The 22,730-nt window shown below is 40.5% G+C and overlaps 1 protein-coding gene and 1 long non-coding RNA gene across 6 annotated transcripts in view; one reads left to right on the top strand and one right to left on the bottom strand.

Moving 5' to 3' along the window:
• The window catches only part of LOC141278115 (uncharacterized), a 34,363-nt gene extending 32,312 nt beyond the window's left edge, over nucleotides 1-2,051 (bottom strand). Inside the window, exon 1 of the long non-coding RNA XR_012330433.1 lies at nucleotides 1,959-2,051. This is a non-coding gene — a long non-coding RNA (uncharacterized lncRNA). The remainder of the gene's footprint in view (nucleotides 1-1,958) is intronic.
• Nucleotides 1-22,730, top strand: part of ITGA8 (integrin subunit alpha 8) — a 179,736-nt gene that overhangs the window by 97,795 nt on the left and 59,211 nt on the right. For 4 of the 5 annotated variants that reach the window (XM_073801692.1, XM_073801693.1, XM_033852478.2 and 1 more), the window contains 7 exons: nucleotides 3,428-3,483; nucleotides 3,895-4,049; nucleotides 5,386-5,523; nucleotides 6,015-6,082; nucleotides 7,736-7,883; nucleotides 14,859-14,951; nucleotides 19,528-19,607. In XM_073801692.1, coding sequence (XP_073657793.1) covers nucleotides 3,428-3,483; nucleotides 3,895-4,049; nucleotides 5,386-5,523; nucleotides 6,015-6,082; nucleotides 7,736-7,883; nucleotides 14,859-14,951; nucleotides 19,528-19,607 — 738 coding nt within the window. The remainder of the gene's footprint in view (nucleotides 1-3,427; nucleotides 3,484-3,894; nucleotides 4,050-5,385; nucleotides 5,524-6,014; nucleotides 6,083-7,735; nucleotides 7,884-14,858; nucleotides 14,952-19,527; nucleotides 19,608-22,730) is intronic. The other variant, XM_033852479.2, reaches the window with a different exon arrangement.

The raw sequence follows: 22,730 nt of genomic DNA, 5'->3' as shown, positions 1-22,730 counted from the left end.
ACTGGGAAATAGTTCTCCATTTCCCTCAATGTGAATTTCTCTGCCTTTCAAACAGCTGTGTAATTTTTTTTTTTTTTTTTTTTGCGGTACGCGGGCCTCTCACTGTTGTGGCCTCTTCCGTTGAGGAGCCCAGGCTCCGGATGCGCAGGCTCAGTGGCCATGGCTCACGGGCCCAGCTGCTCCGTGGCATGTGGGATCTTCCCGGACCGGGGCACGAACCCGTGTCCCCTGCATTGGCAGGCGGACTCTCAACCACTGCGCCACCAGGGAAGCCCAGCTGTGTAATTTTATAAAGTTTCTGCTACTTGCATTTCTAAACTAGAGAGAAAAAAAAAAAAAGCCAACCCATAAATATTCACATAATTGTTATCTAATGAGAAAGATTAAAACTGTTTGGTAGGGCTTCCCTGGTGGCACAGTGGTTGAGAGTCCGCCTGCCAATGCAGGGGACACAGGTTCGTGCCCTGGTCCGGGAAGATCCCACATGCCACGGAGCGGCTAGGCCCGTGAGCCATGGCCGCTGAGCCTGCGCGTCCGGAGCCTGTGCTCCGAAGCGGGAGAGGCCACAACAGTGAGAGGCCCGCATACCGCAAAAAAAAAAAAAAAAAAAAAGCTATTTGGTAAAAAAAAAAATTTTATAAATATAAAAGTTAATAACTATCCCCTTTTCAAATTTGGAAAAACTTTTCAGATATGCCTAACTTTATGTAAAACCTGATATTTGCCATCACTGAAAGAGCATTGAATTGGTTAGATTGAAAAGTGAATTGCTTTGTACTTTTAAGTCCTGTTTCACATTTATCTCATTCCTCTTCTCCCATATGTGGCTACGAGCACCATTACATCACCAGGTCATTATTCTAACCCTTCCTGCATTGGGTTAGGACTAGTATTAGAGGATTTGTAAGGTACTGTCCTGCCTTCTGAAGCACCAGAAGTATAGCCCAACAGTTTCATTTAGAAATTATGTGATGAGGGATCTGGGCTGGTTTAATGGAGTTTTTTTGCTCCAGTCAGACCTATTCATATTGACTATGATCATAAATGCTAGTCTGAAATTTTAATTCTAATTTAATAATTCACAGCTTTCTCTGACAAGTGTGCGTTATAATTAGGTATAGACCTGTGAGTGCACCTAAGTATCTGTTATATAAAACATACGATGTATATGTGTGTGTTTACATATAATATAAATGTTGTAAATTCGGAATGAATATTTCAGTGAGGTTTTCTTTTTAGATCAGAAGGGAATGCTTTGAAAGTTATAACTTGGCAACTCTTTTCTGCTAAAGACATCTATAAGCCAAAAAGTTTAGGTTGGAGTGCTATTATCAATAATTCAGTAAGTCGTAGCGGTTATTTAAACTTGTATGAAAAAGTTAAAATCGTCCACTTAATGATATAAAGATAACAGAAAGGGGGAACTAAGAAGTATAGAATAACACTGACATATAATTTATAAACCGAGTGACCCTTCAGCTGATGACATGGTTTTTAAATCAAATTCTTCTCAAAAGGAGATAATGTTCACATTCATAACTTTATCTCGTTTGCAAAAATTTTTATTGCTTCTCAATTGTGTTAGACAAAATACTGTATGTAAAATTATTTGAATCTATAGATATAATGATAATTTTATTACAAATAGGAATTTATCTTATACAAGCTAATGAGTTTTGCCTATTCAGTATAAGGATGAATAGAAAAACGGTCAACAATTTTAACACATACCCAAGTACCTCCAAAAAAGTCAGACACAGAAAAAATTCCAATTTTGAAAGCCAGACCTGCTACAAAATTTAAAGATGTGATTAACTATTCATCTTTCTTGAATTATTCCAATTGAAGTGGAAGTGGGCTGGAATTCATGATTTCTCTGGGGAAGTGGTACAAACACTTGAAATAGCAGAGACATCTCGGAAAACGTTTGGCTTAATGGTATGTGACAAATTACTTACCCTGAAGGGAGACATTGACTGAGGTCACAGGAGCTAGATGAATCCCAGATGTGACACATCTTCATTATATCTGACACAGGAAGCTGACACATAATTAAAGCACGACTAGAGATTATTTACTCCTTTTGGATTCTGTGGAAATATTCAAATCATACTAGAGTATTTACTAGTAAAAACGTTAAGGCTGTCATTAAATCATACTTAAGTATTTTCTTACATTTTTACTTTCTTAGAAATGTGAAAAAGCCCCATCTTGAACGCTGGCGCTTAGAGCTTGACATTTTTCCATGGGGAGGTCAGCACATGCAACAGTCAGGCAGAGACCACTGGCCGGTCCTCATTCCCTCCAAGGCCACAGGATAGACCCAAGTGCAGGCCATCCTGCAAGCCACAGCAGGCACCTCCCTGGATTGAGTTTTAGGGCATGTTCAAGGCAAAACTACAAAGGTCTCTCCTACACATCCATCCTTTTTTTATTGACCTTATACACTGTATTGTTGTGCTTACCAAGCCTGAGATGGTCACTCTACACTCCCCATTTTCCTTCTTTTTCCCTTCCCTCTTCTGGTGTCTCTGCCTCAAATTATATCCCACTCCTGTCAAGTACCTGCCTGAGTTCTTATCTCCTTCCACGGAGAGTGGATTATGGGTTAATCGTACCGTGATGCTCCGTGCCTCTCAGAATTAAATCCAAATTCTTTTTTTTAATTGAAGTGTAGTTGATGTATAATATTATATAAATTACAGGTATACAGCATAGTGATTTACAATTTGTAAAGATTATGCTCCATTTATACTTATTATAAAATATTGGCTATATTCCCCATGTTGTACAATATGTCCTTGTAGTTTATTTTATACCTAATAGTTTGCACCTCTTGATCCAAATTCTTTAAAGTGATTTTCAAAGCCCTGTTCCCTACCTACTGACCTAGCCAGCCTCGGCTTCCTACAGCTTTCCCCATCTTTCTCTAACGCACCAGATTTCTTCAGGTTCCTCAAGTTGGGGTCACGTGCTTGCTCACCTCCAGGCTCTGCCACTAGCTGTCCCCCTGCTGTTCTGCCCAATTCTTCACTCCCTGGCACATGGAAGATATTCACATGCATTTCTTGAAAAAAGGCAGCAAGTAATTGATCAATTAATCCACTGATTAAATCAATCGACCTCTAGTAATATTTTAAGTATTACCTTCCTATGTAATAATGTCACCTTTCTTAATCGTATTAGAATTGTTGGATATATATATGTATATAAATATATTTTTGATAAGTATATATATCAATCAATAAATATAGGCATATTTATTTGTTTGGTTTTGTGTGTGTGTGTGTGTGTGTGTGTGTACACTAAGAGAAGTATAGAGGAAAAATAAAGCATTCGTTTTATCTGGGGTAAGGTAAAGGAAGTTTGCTACTTCAGATTGAAAAAGTTTATTAACCAATAAATTATTGATTATTATTTCCCCTAGCTTTTCTTTAAGAGTGTGTGCATCTGTGGCAGGCCAGAGCATTTCAAACACAATCGGTGAGCATATTTTCAGTTTTCCACTCCTATACCATATCAAGAAAAGTCAACAGTAAGCGGTGCACAGACCATTTAAAGCTTTCAAAGAGCTCTTCGTTAGCACCAAGATTTCTGTTATAAATATGGGAACTTCTACATAAACAGTCCTTGAATAATTGGTATTGTCTGCAAGAACAGACCTAATTATGGGGGAAATGACTTTTTGTGTAAAACCATTACAAAACAAGTTGTTTAGCTTGGGGGGTATTTTATCAAATCTTTGCAGCTCGTGTATTATTTTTGATCCCAACTATGGAAAAAATGTTTCCTGAATAAGCAAGCTGAAATAGGAATTCGTATCTCTGATGAAGCGCTACATTCACTGAATACTTTTCCTTTCTGGATTATATTTGCTTTATGTCTGTCCTTTAGGCCTGACTGCCGAGGTGCAGTTAGATTCCCTGAAACAAAAAGGAGCCATTAAACGCACGCTCTTCCTTGAAAACCATCAGTCACATCTCGTCTTCCCTCTCGTGATAAAGGGGCAGAAATCCCTCCAATGCCAGGATTTTACCGTTTACCTTCGAGTAAGTGTTCCAGAATCACCTTTCTGGCCTCTAACATTGAAGTCCAAATTCCAACCATTTTTCTCCATTTAAACATCACAGTGGTTCACACAGACCCACATCTATTTTCATTTTATAGGAGAAATCTTTAAAGCCACACACTCCTCTGTTGAGCCTGACTTCAGCCAACCTAATGATGTATTGCTTTTAATTCCGAAGCTGCTTCTTTTTTTTCTTTTAATTGTTATTAGAGTATAGTTGATTTACAATGTTGTGTGAGTTTCTGCTCCTAAGCTTCTTCTTGTTTTGAGTACACTCCTTAGTACTAGTGCTAACTCAGGTGGTTTTCATTTCCAACTGCCTCCCCGCAAAAAACATAAAAGTTAGACACAATTTATTTGAATTTTTATCCTACGTGAGGATGTTCGGCCAGATTTTATCAATGTGCATTTCTGAGCCAACTTAGGAGAAGGGCGAGGCATTCAAAGGCTTTATTAAAAGTAAATTATAATTACATTTTTAAAGCAATGGATTTTTACAATAACTCCTAAACCCACCATGAAATAAAAAGCCAAAACGTGTTATGATACAGTTATTTCATCTTCTTACCGGTGATGACGTTGTGAAGCCTCTTTTCATTTGGTCTCCTCTTTGAGGGGATATAGTAAGGGGAAAACCTGTAGAAAGCAGAGTTTACAAACACATTGTAGAATGAAAAGCTGGTGCACGACCCTCGTGTCTCATTATGACTGATACTGGCATCCGGCTGAAGGGCGGCATGCCCACTCCATGGTTTGGGAGTTCCTGTGTGTCCAGACCTTGCTGCCGGTACTACCCCCTCCCTCCCCAGGAAGGTTCTGGTGCTTTTTCTAAGGGAACTTCAGATGTGCTGAAGGTGTTTTGAAGTTCATGCAAACAAGGACTTAAAGAGATGCTAAGAAAGGAAGAGAATCGAGAGGTTTTCTTCCTCTGAGCCCAAGGGGACTTACAAATTCTGCCAGCCTCATTAAGATAAAAATCCCAGTTCATGAAACTTTCAGTGACGTTTCCTGTGCAACTGATTTTTAACTGTGCAATCTGACCAATCCGTGTGAGTTGTTGAAGATCTGGAGAACCTGAAGATTGCTTCCAGAAGCATGTATTTCAACGAAGCCTAAATGATTCCAACTCTGAACATACGTTCATTAAACCGGCTTCTCTATGCCACGTCCACAGCATGTGCCTAGGCCCGCTGGGGTGGTAGTTACTTCATGGTTCACTTTTAATGGCCAGAGGCAAGTGCTGCCTGTCTTCCACCAACTAACATCTCGCAGCCATTTTACAGGGCCTTTCTTGAGTTTGTGATTATTTTCCCTAGGATGAAACTGAATTCCGAGATAAACTGTCTCCAATCAACATTAGTTTGAATTACAGTTTGGATGAATCCACCTTTAAAGAAGGTCTGGAGGTGAAACCAATATTGAATTACTACAGGGAAAACGTTGTTACCGAACAGGTAGGTCCTGGCCCGTCTTTGATGGTATATTCTCAATCAGGCCCTGGGCATTGCTCCTGTGACCTTAAGATGAAATCCAGGCCCTTTTGTTTTCATTCCTGCATACACACTTGTAACATTTGGGAGATTTTCTGAACATGTTTCCTGAAACACTGCATCCCTGTGTTTTCAGAAGCCCTTCCCCTTGTGGAACCAAGATTTAATTTGTTCAAAATGTGGCCGTAATAGAAGCAGTACAGCCTGTAAGCCTCAAACCAGCGGCCAGAGTAGCATTCTTTACAGACATTTCAGAATGAATTGGAATCGGGCTCCTAAGTAAGCTAGCCTATAAGGGGAGGTCACTGCCAAACAGAGTTTCTAGCTAGGTAGACTCATGCAGAGTGAAAGGAAAGCTTTGGTTTAACTTGTGGGATCATTCATAATTTTCAAGAGAAAGGACGGGATTCAGGTTTTCCCAGATTCTTCCTGATACATGTTTTTCCACAACACAGGCTCACATCCTGGTCGACTGTGGAGAAGATAACATGTGCATTCCTGACTTGAAGCTGTCAGCTAGACCGTAAGTTTAAATAAATAAACTTGTCCATTTTACCTAATGGCATACAGGTGTTTACTTAAAGCTTCTCTGGAGAAAGTATACACTTCCAGCCACTACCAAAATAAGTGCACTGCGTGAAATTTCTGAGCTTGGCTACACTTTGGGTTAGCCTGTGGCTTAGGTCTTTGTCATTGGTGTCAAGTAACACACCCCAAGACCTTGCCTGAGCCGTTCCATCCTTCACCAAAAGTGGGGGGAAATGCTTCTGTTTGAAGTTAACTCATCTCTGGTGGTTCCGGTTGCTCTCGTCTCTACCTGCCTCAACCCATCCCCACCCCAGGAACTATCTTGCTGCCAGTGTTTGGAAGCTTCTTGGTAACCTCTCAAGGGGACTTTTTCCAAACTTCATAATCTAGCCACTGTCCGAAGCAATAGCTTTGCTTAAGGGTCACAAGTAGGCATTTCCAAATGCTGTTTCAATTTGAAGTCTGGAGTGAATTAAATGTCCTCAGAATACCTCACAATCAGCTATTTGAGATCTTCCTTTATCTGCCTCTTTCTTCCCTCTTATTTTCCACTTTGCGTCACACGCAGCTTCCCCTCCTACTTTCTAAACCACCTCTCTCCCTCTCTTCCCATTGCCCATCTTCCTCCTATGGGATGTTTTCAGGGATGTGCTGAAGCCGTCTCCTCCTGGCTTGTGAGCTAATTGTTAACTTTTCGGGAATTTTTGCTGGCAGATCGTTAACTATGTTGGGAGCTTGAAATTGATCACAGTGGGAGGATTTACACCACTGGCAGCGGCAAATGCTACACATCCTGGTTTTCTTTGTTTCCTTTTGTTTTTGAGAACTGGTTGTTACTTTATTATACAGGTTTTTTAAAAATAAATAAATACATAAATTTAGTTTTGGCTGCGTTGGGTCTTCGTTGCTGCGCACGGGTTTTCTCTAGTTGCGGTGAGCGGGGACTACTCTTCATTGTGGTGCGCGGGCTTCTTATTGTGGTGGCTTCTCTTGTTGCGGAGCATGGGCTCTAGGTGCACAGGCTTCAGTAGTTGTGGCACACGGGCTCAGTGGTTGTGGCTCACGGGCTCTAGAGCACAGGCTCAGTAGTTGTGGCACACGGGCTCAGTGGTTGTGGCTCACGGGCTCTAGAGCACAGGCTCAGTAGTTGTGGCGCACAGGCTTGGCTGCTCCACGGCATGTGGGATCTTCCCGGACCAGGGCTCGAACCCGTGTCCCCTGCATTGGCAGGCAGATTCTTAACCGCTGCACCACCAGGGAAGCCCTATTATACAGTTTTTAAACGTTACTTTCCATTTACAGTTATTCCAAAGTAGGGGCTCTATTCCCTGAGTTGTACATACATCCGTGAGCCTGTCTCAGACCCAGTGGTTTGTACCTCCCCCTGCCCCCGCCCCCGATGTTGCCCCTTCCTCCACTGGTAACCACTAGTTTGAAGCGCTGGTTGTTAAATATTTACCAGAACACCCCTGGATGGTTTCCTGTCCTTCTCATCCAGACATAGTTTTGATTCTTCTCACCACCCCCTCATGACGATCCATCTTGTTTTTTTTCCCAGTCTTGCATGTTTACATCTTCCTCTAAATAAAATACCCATGAATCCAGAGATGCACAGTACCTAATGATTCTTTTTAAACTGCATTTTTAGAGATAAGCATCAGGTCATCATTGGAGATGAAAACCACCTTACGCTCATAATCAACGCGAGAAATGAAGGGGAAGGTGCCTACGAAGCCGAGCTCTTTGTGATAATTCCAGAAGAGGCTGATTATGTTGGGATTGAACGCAGCAACAAGGTAATGCCTGTAGGTGATCTGGAGGAGGAAAGAGCTCGGTATATTTTTTTTTTTTTTTTTTTTTTTTTTTTTTTTTTGCGGTACGCGGGCCTCTCACCGCTGTGGCCTCTCCCGTTGCGGAGCACAGGCTCCGGACGTGCAGGCTCAGCGGCCATGGCTCACGGGCCCAGCCGCTCCGCGGCATGTGGGATCCTCCCGGACCGGGGCAAGAACCCACGTCCCCTGCATCGGCAGGCGGACTCCCAACCACCGCGCCACCAGGGAAGCCCGAGAGCTCGGTATATTTTTGAAGACAAACCCATGTTAAGTCATCTTAGCTGAGGATTCCTTCCTCGATAAAACAAAACAAAATGGCACCTTATTTTGTTAAGCAGAATAGCAACGGCCCAGGAAGGAAGATGGTCTTAAGCAGTATTAATATCTTTCTCGGCCACGGTGCAAAGATAAACTGGCCCAAGATTGGGAGTTGAAACACGGAAGACAGCTGTCTGAAAGAAGCAGCTCATCAATGTGATCCATCCGCTACACTCCCCAAGCTAACTCCCACCCTCCCTGGCTGTTTTCTGGTCTTTGAGTTCCTTTATGCTTCAAGCAGGTCCCAGGAGGTCTGGTTTTCATTACTGCTTATGGAGGAAGGTCCGACCACTCCCAGCTGAGCACTGAAAACAGCCTAGACAGGCACTGGAAAGGAAACACGTTCATGTTTTCTTTTTTCTTGGTCCACCTTTTCGGGACCGGGACCAAGAAAAAGCCAGGTTTTTGTCATTTGCCAGTCCTGCAATGCCACTATTTGTTAAACTCACAGCAATGCTTTTTACAGATTTCCTTTCCTTATCACAATATGAATCTTCCCACTCAGAATATCCTCAGGTTCTGCTCTAAAACCATTATAAATACAGTGAAGGATAACAGAGAGAGTCCCTTGGTTTCAAAGATACACAGACTCACAATTAAGGGCAGAGACCAAGTTTCACACTTTTATAGTCATCCCTGCACTTCACGTAGAGGTCGGCATGATGAGTGTTATTTAAATTCTTGCTGATGGATATGTTCATTTAACTGAAGTTTATTAAAGTTCTGCTACTTTCCAAAAACTGCATCCTCTTGGGAACGTGCACATTCTAATGATCAAATAATTTAATGAAAAAGAATTCCTCTAAAGAAATGCTAACAACGGTTGTGACGTCAGTATTTGAAAGGCATTTACAAACGTGGGGAATACAAAATTCTCTGCGCACACCGCTAGTCTCATGACTTATGTTTTGACTGAATTATCTTCTCAGTGAAAAAATAACCCAGAGGAGCAATAATCCAGTATCTTTGACAGTTGTACAGTCATCACGAGTTTCTGTTGAAGAAATCTGTAGGAACATATCACTTAAGAATAATTACATGCAAATAATACATAAACAAACAATGAAGCTCAAGTATGTTATTTTAAAAAATGTTCCAGGGCTCTTCCTATATTTTTATTTCAACTCCTTTTCTGTCACTGCACCCCTGACTTTGTTAAACAAAGCATCTATTCAAAATATTCTTCTTTTAGCAAAACATCTAGTTTACTGTTCACTGTTGGGTGGAAAACACAGGAAACATTTATCATTTCTATCTTTGGCTTTAAACATTATAACAGACATTATCTATAATCTCCAATGAGTCTTTAACTGTTTTTCCTCCATCAGTTTCCCTTGGGCAGAATCTGGTTTGACATGACTAAGCCACATTCTAATTCCTTCTTTGTTGTTAAGCAGTTTGAAGTTTGTGTCTCTTTTTATTTATACTTGGTTCAAGTTTTGTTTTTTTTTTTTTAACAATTTTCTCTCAAGGGGAAAAGTATGAAGGATTATCTGATTGTCAGTTTTGTTGTTCTTTGGCTAAAAATATTCATCTTTTCGAAAATGTAGAAGCTGATCATCTCTTCCTCTGGAGACCTTAAGGGAGCCAGCCTTTACAGTTCTTTTCGGTGACCTTCTAAATTTTTCTAGGAATAAAGGCCCATGTGCCTTATCTTTTTATTATTATTGTTGTAAATTATATGTAACATAAAATGTACCATTTTAACCCTTTTGAGGTGTACAGTTCAGTGCCACGAAGTATAATCACATTGTTGTGTAACCATCACTACCGTCCATCTCCAGAACACTTTCATCACCCCAGACTGAAACTCTGTACCCATGAAACACCAACTCCCTCTTGCCCCCTTTCCCCAGCCTCTGGTACCCAGTGTTCCACATTCTGTCACTATGAATGTGTCTATTCAAGGGACCTCATACATGCTCCACTCCTCTGTCTCAAACTACCTCACATGCAGTGCTTCTGGAACTAGACGTCATCTTCCCACACTCCTCCTCCCTCTAGTCTGTCTCAGAGAATCGCGCCAGTCTCCACCCAGTTTCTAAAGCCTAAGTCAGTCCTACACCTGTCCAACCCTATCCTCTCTCCATCTCACTGCCACGGTCACTGCCTTCCTCCAGGCTGGCACAATCTTCTCCCAAGATGGCTACACCAGTCTCCTAACTCATCTCCCCATCTCCCAGCCTCCAGCCCCTTCCCTGCATGGGAAGCTCTCTTTCTTTCTTTCTTTTTTTGGCTGTGTTGGGTCTTCATTGCTGGGCTTTCTCTAGTTGCGGTGAGCAGGGGCTACTCTTCGTTGTGGTGCACGGGCTTCTCGTTGCAGTGGCTTCTCTTGTTGCGGAGCACGGGTTCTAGGTGCGTGGGCTTCAGTAGTTGTGGCACGTGAGCTCAGTAGTTGTGGCACGCGAGCTCAGTAGTTGTGGCTCATGGGTTTAGTTGCTCCACTGCATGTGGGATCTTCCCGGACCAGGGATCAAATCTGTGTCCCCTGCATTGGCAGGCGGATTATTAACCACTGCACCACCAGGGAAGCCCTGGGAAGCCCTCTTTCTAAAATGCAAATCTGACCCTGTCACTCTCTGGCTGAAAACCCTCACTAGCTCCCCATTGCTTATAGGATAAAGTCCTACAAAGCCCTGAGATGACTTATGAGGCCCTTAATTACATCAACCCTGCTGACCTCCTCAGCTTCATCACGAGTCTTTGCTTCTTTCCTTTACCTCCCACCCTAGTCCTAGAGGGATGGAATTTCTTTTCTGTTTCTGTAATACCTATGCGCCCTCCCGCCACAGAGAGCTCGCACCTGCTGTTCCCTCTGTAACTCTACTCTCTCATCCCCTTTCCCCAGCTTACTTCTTACTACTCACCCTTCAGGCCTCAGCCTAATAACGACTGAGGCTGCTGAAATTCACCAAGCAAGTGCTATGAGCTGGGCTCTGCTCTGTGCTCTTGCAAGTAGTCAATTTACTTAGTCCTCATAACAGCCTGATAGAGAAACGGTAAGGCTATCATTTTCCCTGTTGTATAGATAAGGAGAAATTCAGAAACATGCCCAAAGGTACACAGCTATTACGTAGCAGAACCAAGACTGACACCTCAGCTGTCAGGTCCAGGCCCGTCTTCTTAACCACTGAGCTGCCAGGCCCCCTATGAGGTTATGTCACTTCCTCCAGGATGTCTTCTCTGATTGCTTACTTCTATGTGCCTGTCCTCCTCCAACATTGTGAATTTCTGCTCTCATGAAACTTAACAAACTGTACTAATTGTGTGTTTCCAGTGCTTGTTACAATTGCTTGTGATTCCTTATTACAATTCTTATAATAATAGGACATTTAAGGAGGACAAGGGTGTTTTGTTTTTTTTTTTTGATCAGTGCCTGGTAAGTGGCAGGTACACAGTAAATATTTTCAGTGAATGAATAATACTCTAAGAGCTATAAATGGATGAGAACAAGACAGTCCCAGGAACAGCTGAGGAAAATAATCTAGAAATATCTACAAAAACAATCATTGTTTCTCCCACTCAGAGAGAGGAAATAAAGGTTAAAAAAAGAAAAAGGGTGGGGAATCTGGGGAGAGAAAAGATCTCTGATTGATGTGAAAAAGCTATTTCTAGAAAGCTGGGGAAAATATGTACATATGACTTTCAACCTTCAGATAAGATAAAAATATTTACTATAGAAACCAAATCCTTGAATTATGTTCAAGGGACACGTGGGTATTTTGGAAAGCTGTTGCTGAGTTCTTTTTTTTTTTTTTCCTGTTTTCAGGATTGAGTTAGTAATCCCAACACAAAACATCTCTGTACAATTAGAGCCAGTTATGGATCCTTCAGAACTTGAATACATGCTAAAGCTACCTTTGAGAAGGAAAAATATTATCAGCTTTTGGAAAATATGTTTCTTACCTCCTTAGGATACTAACATGTCACTCAGGTTATTTGCAAAGAGCAGGTATTAAATGCTGCCTCTGAATATCAGAGATTTCATTTCTTTCCCGTGAGTTAAAACACACCTTTCAATGGCTGATGGCAGGAAGAGGGCTTTATAGTGCTTGTCCATTTCATTTCAGGCTCCTCGTAGGAAAGATTGGGAGCTACGTTTGCTGTGTATCTCCTGACACCGTCTACTGCTTTGTGCTGGACGTTTTTCTAGGCACTGGGAAGAGAACAGATACAAAAAACCCCCTGCTTGCTTAAGCTCATTTTCTTAAAGCGTATGATTTACCCACAGAGCTCCTGACTTAGGTATCTGGGGTTCATTTGCCTTTTCTTTGTTTTGGTTTTGGCTCTTGGTTTTTCTCAACCATGTGGAAAGAATGGAAAGGAGGTGGTTTCTGAAACTTATCCTTGAAAATTCACATGACTTCCTTAAATGAAATTTCGATAGAGCTGAGCGACGGCTAAGTGGTCCTCGTATTTGGAACCCTCTTCCATGGTCCTCTCATGGGGTCCTTTGTGAAAGTCCTCAGTTTGCAAGCTTATCTTTGGGAATGAGGCTGACAGGTAATACATCAGTAGCACTTACCAAGTCAGAGTGAAGTAATGGGTGAACGTATGTAGCTATTACCACGGGCAAGAGCAGGGCCATAGGGACATTAGGTTTTGAAAGATGGAAAGGGGCTCAGGGTGGAGATCCAGATGTGGATTTCTAGCCTGAAGACACAAAGGAGAGCTGTGACCAGAGGACAGGAGTCCAAAGATAAACCTCCTTTACTTTCCCCTCCGTCGGGTGTAACTTTTTTTTTTTTTTAATGCTACCACATAGAAATAACTTTTAATTCTCTCCACTCAGTTTATATATCCTTGCAGACTGTTTTCTCTGCCCACACATACACACCTCCATCTCTACGTCTACGTTTCATAGACTATCTTTCCAGACCAACACTCACAGATTTAACACATCCTTTGTCATTCTGGCATGATATTCCACTGTAAAGATCCATTAATTTAAACACGGGAACATTTATAATAACACAAACATAGGTCAATAACTCCTTTTCCACTAGATTTCACTGTTTTCCTTTCATGTGTTTTTCACATAAACACAGGACAGAAGACTAGAAAGCAAAACGCCACAGTCTCAGTTTTTTCCACTAACCTGAAACCAGTGTTGAATCACAACCTTGTTCTTGCTAAAATAAACAGTATTTTAGACACAAACACAGATGCTGCAATAAATATAACCCTTATTTTCCCTTTGTACTAAATTGCCATTATGGTACAAATAACAGGCTTTGGCAATGGACGCAAAAATGCAGTTTAAGATCCAGATCATCTCCTAAAATTATTCTTTGAACCTCAGAGAAATCTCCAAAATGAATGAACAATAATCTAAAAATTATTCCTGAGCTATGAGATGCTCAGGTGCCCAGTTAAACAAAGCAGTGTTCAAGAACTGGGGCCCAATAAGAAATACACTAACACCACCTCATACAATCAGCAAAACAATAGTCTCCCCAAATTTTCCCCTTAAAAATTACATCATCCTCAAAAACTTCAAAAGAGAACTATCATATGATCCAGCAATGCCACTTCTGTGTATATATACAAAGGAAATAAAATCAGTATCTCAACTGATAACCTGCACATCCATTTTCGTAGCAGCACTATTCACAATAGCCAAGAGGTGGAAACAACCCAAATGGCCATCAGTGGGTGAACAGATGAACAATATACAGTACACACATACAATGGAATATTATTCAGCCTTAAGGAAGGAAATTCTGCCACATACTACAACATGGATGACCCTTAAGGACATTAGGCTAAGTAAAATAAGCCCGTCGGCTGTAACCTTGAGACCTTCTCCAGCACACAGTTCTAAGTGCCTCTTCAAACTTGAGTTTTTATACATTCTAATCAGAACAGGATATGGGGCAAGACGGGAGGTGAAAAGCAGTGGGTAAACATAAAAAAGTGTTCTCTTCCCAAGTATTTATAGGATTGAACTAAGATTGGGTGTGTAATCTCAAAATGGAACCATGGTATGGAGAAATTTGTGTCCAAAGCAATTCTCTTGCAAATGGTCATTGCGTTGTAGGATAATCTATAATATACATCTTGCTGTCATTTCATGTTTGCAAAAATTAATTTGTTTAGTTATGTTTAATTATCCATGATCTTCATGGCCCAAACTGAACATGAACAGTAGTGCAAATCATTTCAAAAATGTTCATATAAATAGTCTACTAAGCATTTTCAGGGACTTCCCTGGTGGTCCAGTGGTTAAGACTCAGCGCTTCCACTGCAGGGGGTGCAGGTTCAATCCCTAGTCAGGGAACTAAGATCCCACATGCCACGTGGAACAGTGGAACATATATATATATACACACACACACACACACACACACACATATATATATATTCTACTAAGCATTTTCTTCCTCAATGAAACACAACAAATGTGTTTACCCATAAAACATGTTTCTTCTTAAAATTAAACTTTGGTCTTTTCTCACAAGCTTCTCTTCTGAGTTGATGGTCACACATGAACCCTTGGGCTCAGGCACTCACACAGGTGTTTGAAATCAAGAGAAGCTGCCTGGCCCGCAGCATTGCTTTTGCGACAGGATGTCGTTTATTCCGCCCCTGACTCCACACTGGTGTTCTTTCCCGTTGCAGGCATTGCGACCACTGAGCTGTGAGTACAAGATGGACAATGTCACCCGAATGGTGGTGTGTGACCTTGGGAACCCTATGGTGGCTGGAACAAACGTAAGAGAAAACCAGATGCACTTAACTGATTTCTGTCTAATTGAATTTTAAAGAGAACTAGTGGAGAGCACCCCCAATTAGCACTCAGCAATTTAGCACCTGGCAACTAAAACCAATTAGGCAGGAAATTCCCAGGGTGGTGGGATTTTGCATCACAACCCCACACTGAGTGGACAATCTGAGCTAAAATACACCAAATGATGAATACTTTCATATGCGTGTGTGTGTGTGTGTGGGGGGGGGGGGGGGGTGGTATGCGGGCCTCTCACTGTTGTGGCCTCTCCCATTGCGGAGCACAGGCTCCGGACGCGCGGGCTCAGCGGCCATGGCTCACGGGCCCAGCCGCTCCGCGGCATGTGGGATCTTTCCGGACCGGAGCACGAACCCGTGTCCCCTGCCTGCATCGGCAGGCAGACTCTCAACCACTGCGCCACCAGGGAAGCCCATATGCCTTTTCTTTTGACATCAGTCTTACATGTCTTCAGTCTCAACAAATCTGTAAAAACTATTTTTTTTTACTACAGATTTTTTTCTCGAGTATATTTTCTTTGAATTTCACTACAAATGTTTTCTTTGAATCCAAGAAGAACTACGATGTAAAGGATTTAAGAAATAACAGAATTAAGAATTTTAGCAAAGATGATTAAACTTTTACTTTAGATATACCTCCCATGTGAATATCATTCACAGTGTTTTCCTGTTAAAATATTACCATAATCCAGGTTTGAAAACAGCTTTACCAGGTCTGTATTTTCCATGCATCTTACTTGATAAAGAATAATGCAAAAAATTGTTTACAGCAAGAAAAAAGAAAGGATCAATCATGATCTGTAACAGGCTTATGAAAGAATAAGGAATCTTCTTTTTCTTTCTTTGTTTCCAGGTTTAGGAACTTCCCATTCAGGATTACTTGTGGTCAATAAATTCATTTTATGCCATTGCAGTTTAAGTATACACAGAGTAACTCCTTGTAATAAATATCACAGTAGAAATCATTATTTTATGGAGTTATAAATCAGGAAAAAACCCCTGAAATCTGCAAATACTACGTAATTAAGTGTTACAAATTAAACATATGTAGTCCTCTGTTTTAAATTAGATGCTTATGATTCATTGATAATGAAATGGCCTGTTTGAAAAAACCTTCCTGGAAATGTGTAAGTGTGTAGGTTTGTATTAGAACAGCTTCCCAAAGCGTCTTCCAAAGAGTGTTAATCCTTTGAGGCAAGCCCTTAAAAGGGAGCCCTATAGTCACTGCTGAGAATCATATCCTCCCCTGGGACATTCAGGTGCCTGTTCCATTTTAAAGGTGCTGAGAAGTTCTGCAGTAAGGAAACCTTCTAGCCCAGTGTTTCTCATATTTATTTGAGCCTTTGAAACTTTCTATCCAGTAACACCTATTCCCAGTTTATAATCTGGGATATTGTGCTAAAATAGTATGTTTGCCTTTTTATATTCTAAATTGATTATCATTCCGTTCATCCTGAGTATTTAAAAGATATGCCAAGCTGTAGTCTAGTAAACTCACTTCTTGGGTCAAAAAAGTAAATATTTAAATGAAAGGTAAATGTTTATAACACATTTTTATTAATTAACATGTATTGATTGCCCTCTGTGTTATAATTCCATCACTGGGTGTTTTGTGTGTGTTATCTCATTTAATTTTCACAACTACCAACAATCCTATGAGTCAGGTATTTCTCCTGTGTTATGGATGAGGAAACTGAGACTCAGAGAAATCAAATGAGTTACCCAAAGTCTCACATAATGAAGAACAGAAGCCAGGATTCGAACCAGGCCTCAACAAAAAGCCCACGTTCTAGCAGGTCTGCAAAAATTGGATAAAAACTAATGAATAACAGATGAGATTTTTCAACAAAGCCATGAAAGACAGAATGGGATGTCTAAGCTGAGATATTAGAACATTTTTCATTAGAATCCTTTTATCTAGAAGCTAATAAATCCTTTGACTAGTTTTCAAGAAAAATTCAGCCACCCAATTTGATAGGAAAAGGTCTACCTAAGGCCAGACAGAAATGAATTGACATGGTGGTAATGGTGTTAGCATCTGTAGGTGACCGGGCACTCATTCCTTTTTCAGTATTAAAAGTGTTATATCCAGACCAGAGATCATCTAAGGTCATCAATAACTAAGGATAATCTTGGAACAAAAACTGGACACCAGTGTTGTTCAAAGTGGAGGGTAAAAATGGCAGTGTGGTCTTAGCCACAAATGTGTTTTTGTGAAAAGATGTCAATCCATTTTACCAGCAAATAATCTTTAGAAGTCAAGGAAGTAAATGGTTTGTATTCGTTTATCTCTGAGGTCTATAGTAGAAGAAACCTAATAGCTTTCTTATCTCACCCTTGAATGCCCTTAAACACATCAAATTTTATTGCATTCTGTTTTGTTATAAAATGCTTTGATTTATTTACTTCTTCATTTTGTACTTCTAAAAGAATACTCTTAATGGGTTGTAGTAAAATTCCAACTGTAAAAGTAGTCCTAACTATTAGAAAGCATCACAAATTGCCGGGATTAATTATCCCAGTCCTGATATTTTTTAAAAAGTAGTTTTCAAGTGACTTTTTATTTTAACAAAGTATTCAAGGTTGTATTCAGAAGTTTACTTCTGATTTGTAAGTAGTAACATCATTTTCATATAATAGCTTTAATAATGTAAAATATTTAGATACCGATAAGATTTGTAAAAATTCACAAAGTCTCTCTAGTAGGATAATAAAAAAAAAAAAACAGTGGCTCAACAAAGCCTCTTTAGAATCAATGCCCAGAGATCTGGCTTTTGGTTCTAGTTAAGAACATATGTCTCTTATCAGTATGAAATTGTCACACCTTTAGGGTATCCTCATCTTGTGCTGAATAATAAAAGACCAACATTATACAGGCCTCCCCACAATACAGTAAGCTCCCCATCACTGGAAGTGTGCAAACAAGGGCACACTCTTTTTCACCACTTTTAATTACACCCCTTCTATATGCCTGGTACTAAACTAGAGTCTGATAATATCGAGATGAAAATGTACAATCCCCATTCCATAAGAAACTTAAAATTTAGCAACATTATAGGTTGAGTCATGGGTGAGTAGCAAAGAAGGAGACAAAGAATAAAGAGAACATTTCTGCCTGACCTGGCCTGTGGGCTTGGAGGGTGTATTGCAGGAGGACCCCTTGTCCTGAGTTTTGACGCATGAGTAGGAGTTCTGCAAGTAGAAAAAGCAGGAAAAGACTGTAAACGTTTCTAAAGAACAGAGAAGAGCATGTGCAAAGCCCCAGAGGTCTGACAGAAAATTGCACGTTTGGAATTATAAAGGAATTCATCCTGGCTGGGGCATAAGGATGTATAGGCTTAATAATTAGGCACACCCTAATTATTATCCCAGTTTCTCCAATGATCAGCAGTGATACCTTGGGCAAGTCACCCTGAGATGGGAGAATACCTGTTTGTAGGAATGTTTGGAGCAATGCAACGATATGGTATATGTAAAGCCACCAGGGCAGTACCTGGCTTGCAGCTCATTCGGTAAGGGCTAGTGAAATGAGGATTTATGATAAAAATGATGGTTTATTATGAGTTCATATTATTACTGGTTCATAATAACACCAGTTTGATTGCTGGTTTGATTCTCATAGTGTAGTGGCTGTGAGTTCCAGGTTCTGGAGTTGGCTTGTAGCGATTTCAGTTCCAAATCTAGAGTTTATTTGCTCGGCACCTGGAGCAAGGCACTTCATCTCCCTACTCCTCAGATTGCTGCTGGACTGTAAAATGTCAGCGTTCACTGTACACCTCGTGGTGTGGATGTTGTGATTACATGAGACATTGCATATAAAGCTTAGTACAGGGCATGAGAGCCTAAGTAATATAATTACATGTCTTAGCTATTATTTTTACTTCCTTGTTTATCTTACCATTGGATGCACTTTTCTCCAGGTTTTTAAAAAGCTGTTTTCAAACTATAAAAATAGTAAGAACAGTTTTAAAACTTTGGAAGAGAAAGAAAGATGGAAAAAATAATCCGTACACTCACAACCTGAACTGCAGCATATTATCCTGGTATATTTTCTTACAAGACACCCTCACTCCTGTACAGTAATTTTCCCACTGGTAGCCCTTTAAAACCATAGGTGAAACCATGGCACATATAACTTTGCAACCTGTTTTCTTTTTTGACCATAGTTACATTAGAGGCATTTTCCACATGGCATAGGCTTTACCGATGTAACTTCAATGATGACCTAAATGTCCATCAAACAGAATCAGCACAGTTTTCTAAATCAATCTCTTCTCGTGTATTTAGGTTGTTTTTAATTTAGCACATAAAGAAGGTGGCGGGAAAAGAGTTGATAGGAGGATAAATGACGAGAGGGAACCACAATGTGTAGGGACTCACATTGCCTGGGCCCCAAAGTCTCAGCTTTGGGGTAGAAGCAGAAAAAGGGACAGCAGTCTAGGGTGGGGATTTGCAGGGATGACTTAAAAAGATTTCTATGCTGTGTGTAAGGTTCCTCCCATGTAATAAACTTAGTGTCTTGTGATTTTTTTTTTTTTTTTTTTAGTCTTCTCTGGGCCTCCGATTTGCAGTTCCACGACTTGAGAAAACAAACATAAGCATTAACTTCGATCTCCAAATCAGAAGGTTAGACCTTTACATGCCTGAAATACCATCAGCATTCAGTAGTAAAGAGAATCCATGGTGAAATGAATGCCCTCATCAAGCTCCTTCACCTTAAACTTTCTTCTGAAATTAGAACCCAGACGTTCACAGACCATTTTACCTTTGTTTCTCAGTTATTAGTTATTTCTGTTTTTTTGCTTTTTCTTTTCTATTTTGTGTGTGTGTGTGTGTGTGGCTTTTGAAGAAGAGATCCATTCTGCAGGCCAAGGCGTGACAGTAAAATTTTGTCCTGAGCACGCTCCCACCCCACCTGCTCCTCCGTCTTTCCTCTTTCTGATGCACATGGCTTTTCCCACCCCGCACCAGTACCCCTACCACATCCTGCCATTCTCTCTGCTGGGGGTCAGCTAATCCCTGAGAACATAATTTCTCCAAAAAAAGCATAGATTTTGAGCTTGCAATCTTGTAATCTAACTTTTCAAGGATGAGTGAGTCTCTGACAGTTTAATTGTGAGCAGCAAGGCAGGACGCAGGTAAGATCATATATTCAGAAGGCAGGGCCTTCTCTGGCAACTCTAAGCCAAACCCTGAAGGGAGCTGCCCCTTTTGTCTAAGGCTGACTCTACCCCACGATTCAAGTGGGACTTTACCTTGTCTCTGTCTATTCTGTTTGCTCCTTCATGGCTGAAAATAATATTTCATGAGTTAAAAGACCTACAGAGAGCAATGTGTCATGAGGGCCAGGGATTCCCAAGTGTGGACTTAAACCCTTTAGCCAGTAAGGGAATCAATGTAATGGCTCTAGACCTGGATGAAAAGAAAAGGATACGGAATAGAATATATCAGAGTTCATGAAAAATTCCTTTCAGATACATGTAAATGTGTGTCATAAGACATCCTGTAGGACGTATATAAATATATATGTGTGCATGTATACATATGTATTTGTGGGCTGCAATTTTAAACGTGTGAAGAACACTGATATAGACAGCACATGCCCAGCGTGTTCAACCCTTGTTCTAATATAACAATGTCTCTGAAGTCAGTGCCTACAATTTGGTTCTCAAATACTGGTGTGCAAGAGGACTAATCTCTAAACTTACCTCCTGTCCTGCAAGAAGGGAAGTCATTAGAGCGTGATGACTTTTAGAGAAATTACTTTACAGAGTGGATTACTTTCTAATAGCTACTTCAGTTAGAGGTTTACCAGTTTTTTTTAAAAAAGTATATAATCCCGGACTTCCCTGGTGGCGCAGTGCATAAGAATCCGCCTGCCAATGCAGGGGATGCAGGTGCCATCCCTGGTCCATGAAGAGCCCACATGCCGCAGAGCAACTGCGCCCGTGCACCACAACTCCTGAGCCTGCGCTCTGGAGCCCATGAGCCGCAACTACTGAAGCCCGTGTGCCTAGAGCCCGTGCTCTGCAACAAGAGAAGCCACTGCAATGAGAAGCCCGCGCACGGCAACAAAGAGCAGCCCCCGCCCACCGCAACTAGAGAAAGCCCGCACACAGCAACGAAGACCCAACGCAGCCAAAACTAAATGAATAAAAATTTTTAAAATCTTAAAAAAAATATATATATATAATCTCTATAAGAATGTAGTAGATTTTTAAAATCTGCAACCTGTGTCACAAACCATATCCTCTCAACTTTGTGATAGATTTCTAGGAAGGAAGGTTTTCTAACTTAGGTGTTCTGACCTTAGTCAGTTCTTTTTCGAATTTAACTTAAATATTTTCTGCTGAATCTTAGAGATTTTAAAAATTTTACCCAAATTAGTGATGGGATACAGATGGAATGAATTCATCTATCATACCCCTTCATTTTACCAAAACCGTATTAAATCATTTCTTTGTATCTATATAAATGTATATTTTCCAAAAGGTTCAGGTAGTCCAAAATATTTTCATTTGGAAAATCTCCTGTTTATATTTCTAAGTTTTCAGAAAAGAAAAAGAGAAAAAGAAAAAGCACTCCATAGGGAAGGACCATCATCTCTCCAGACACTTCAGTAACCTGAAGTTTCTGTTTTTCACCATCATTGTCTGTAACACTGATCCTGCAGTAGCGTGAAGCTTTGCATCACTTCAGAAAAAGATACCTATCTCATAAAAGTTGCAGCCTTTAGACAGAAAGTCTGGTACAAGGATGCAAAGCAAATTCCTGATGTTTGCTTCTTACCCTTAATTGCAGTTTCGAGTAATAGAACGGATGTAACTAGTAGCTGAATCAAGGAGCAAAGGACACTAAATAATGTTGTAAATGCCTTCCCCAAAACCATCCTGTAGATCACCATTCAAATAATGAATTTAGAGAGGAAGTGCTGAATTTGATGGAAAATAGAAATGGTCGCCTTTTAAACATCCCTCTTCATCTAAAATGGTCCATGATTATATTCCATCCTCAGACCCTAAAGAAACTCATGACTATTTTAACATTATCCTGAAAAATACAAAAATGCAGAAATGTAGAAAGAACTGGAGAGGCAACAGTAACATACTAAACATCAAATTCCCAAAACATAAAAGTTTTGAGAATACTTTTAATATTCAAATATAGTGGTGAGCATTTAGCTGCACGCTTTGCTGGCGGGCTCCAAAGATGTACGTAAGTGTTTAATGGATGGTCTGTATTCAGTTTAAATGTGCTTAAACCAAAAATAAATTAAACCAAATGCTCTCAAGTCTGAATTCAAGCTTTTGAGCACACTGACCACCGGTACCCACATTTAATATCCTTTTCCACAAATAGAACTCAAAAGAGAAAATTAATAAACTTAAAGTATTTTGTGTCACCAAATGTTTGCATTAACTGGTCTCTCCATGCCCCGGCTCTATGTGACATGTAAACATCTTCCTCCCTGCTTAGAGCTGGTCTCAGTTTGCGATTCCCATGTACAAACAGATCTTTGTGATCATCCTTGAAGCTGCTTCCTCAGTAATGGTGAAATGAACATTGTATTGTTTTGCTGACATTCCAGAGACCGCAGAAAGCATAGAGGGAATGTTAGAAAATAGAAAATAGGAAGCAATAAGGAGAAAGAAAATAGCATCGGAGTAATAAGTGAAAAACATGTTTATCCTTGGCACACAACATAAGCTATAGTCATGGAGAGGAAATTCATCATTTCTTGAGAAGAAC

Source organism: Tursiops truncatus, chromosome 2, assembly GCF_011762595.2.
Source record: "Tursiops truncatus isolate mTurTru1 chromosome 2, mTurTru1.mat.Y, whole genome shotgun sequence".
Classification (NCBI taxonomy): domain Eukaryota; kingdom Metazoa; phylum Chordata; class Mammalia; order Artiodactyla; family Delphinidae; genus Tursiops; species Tursiops truncatus.
Note: the sequence above shows the minus strand (reverse complement) of the source record. Positions and strands in the feature narration are given on the sequence as shown.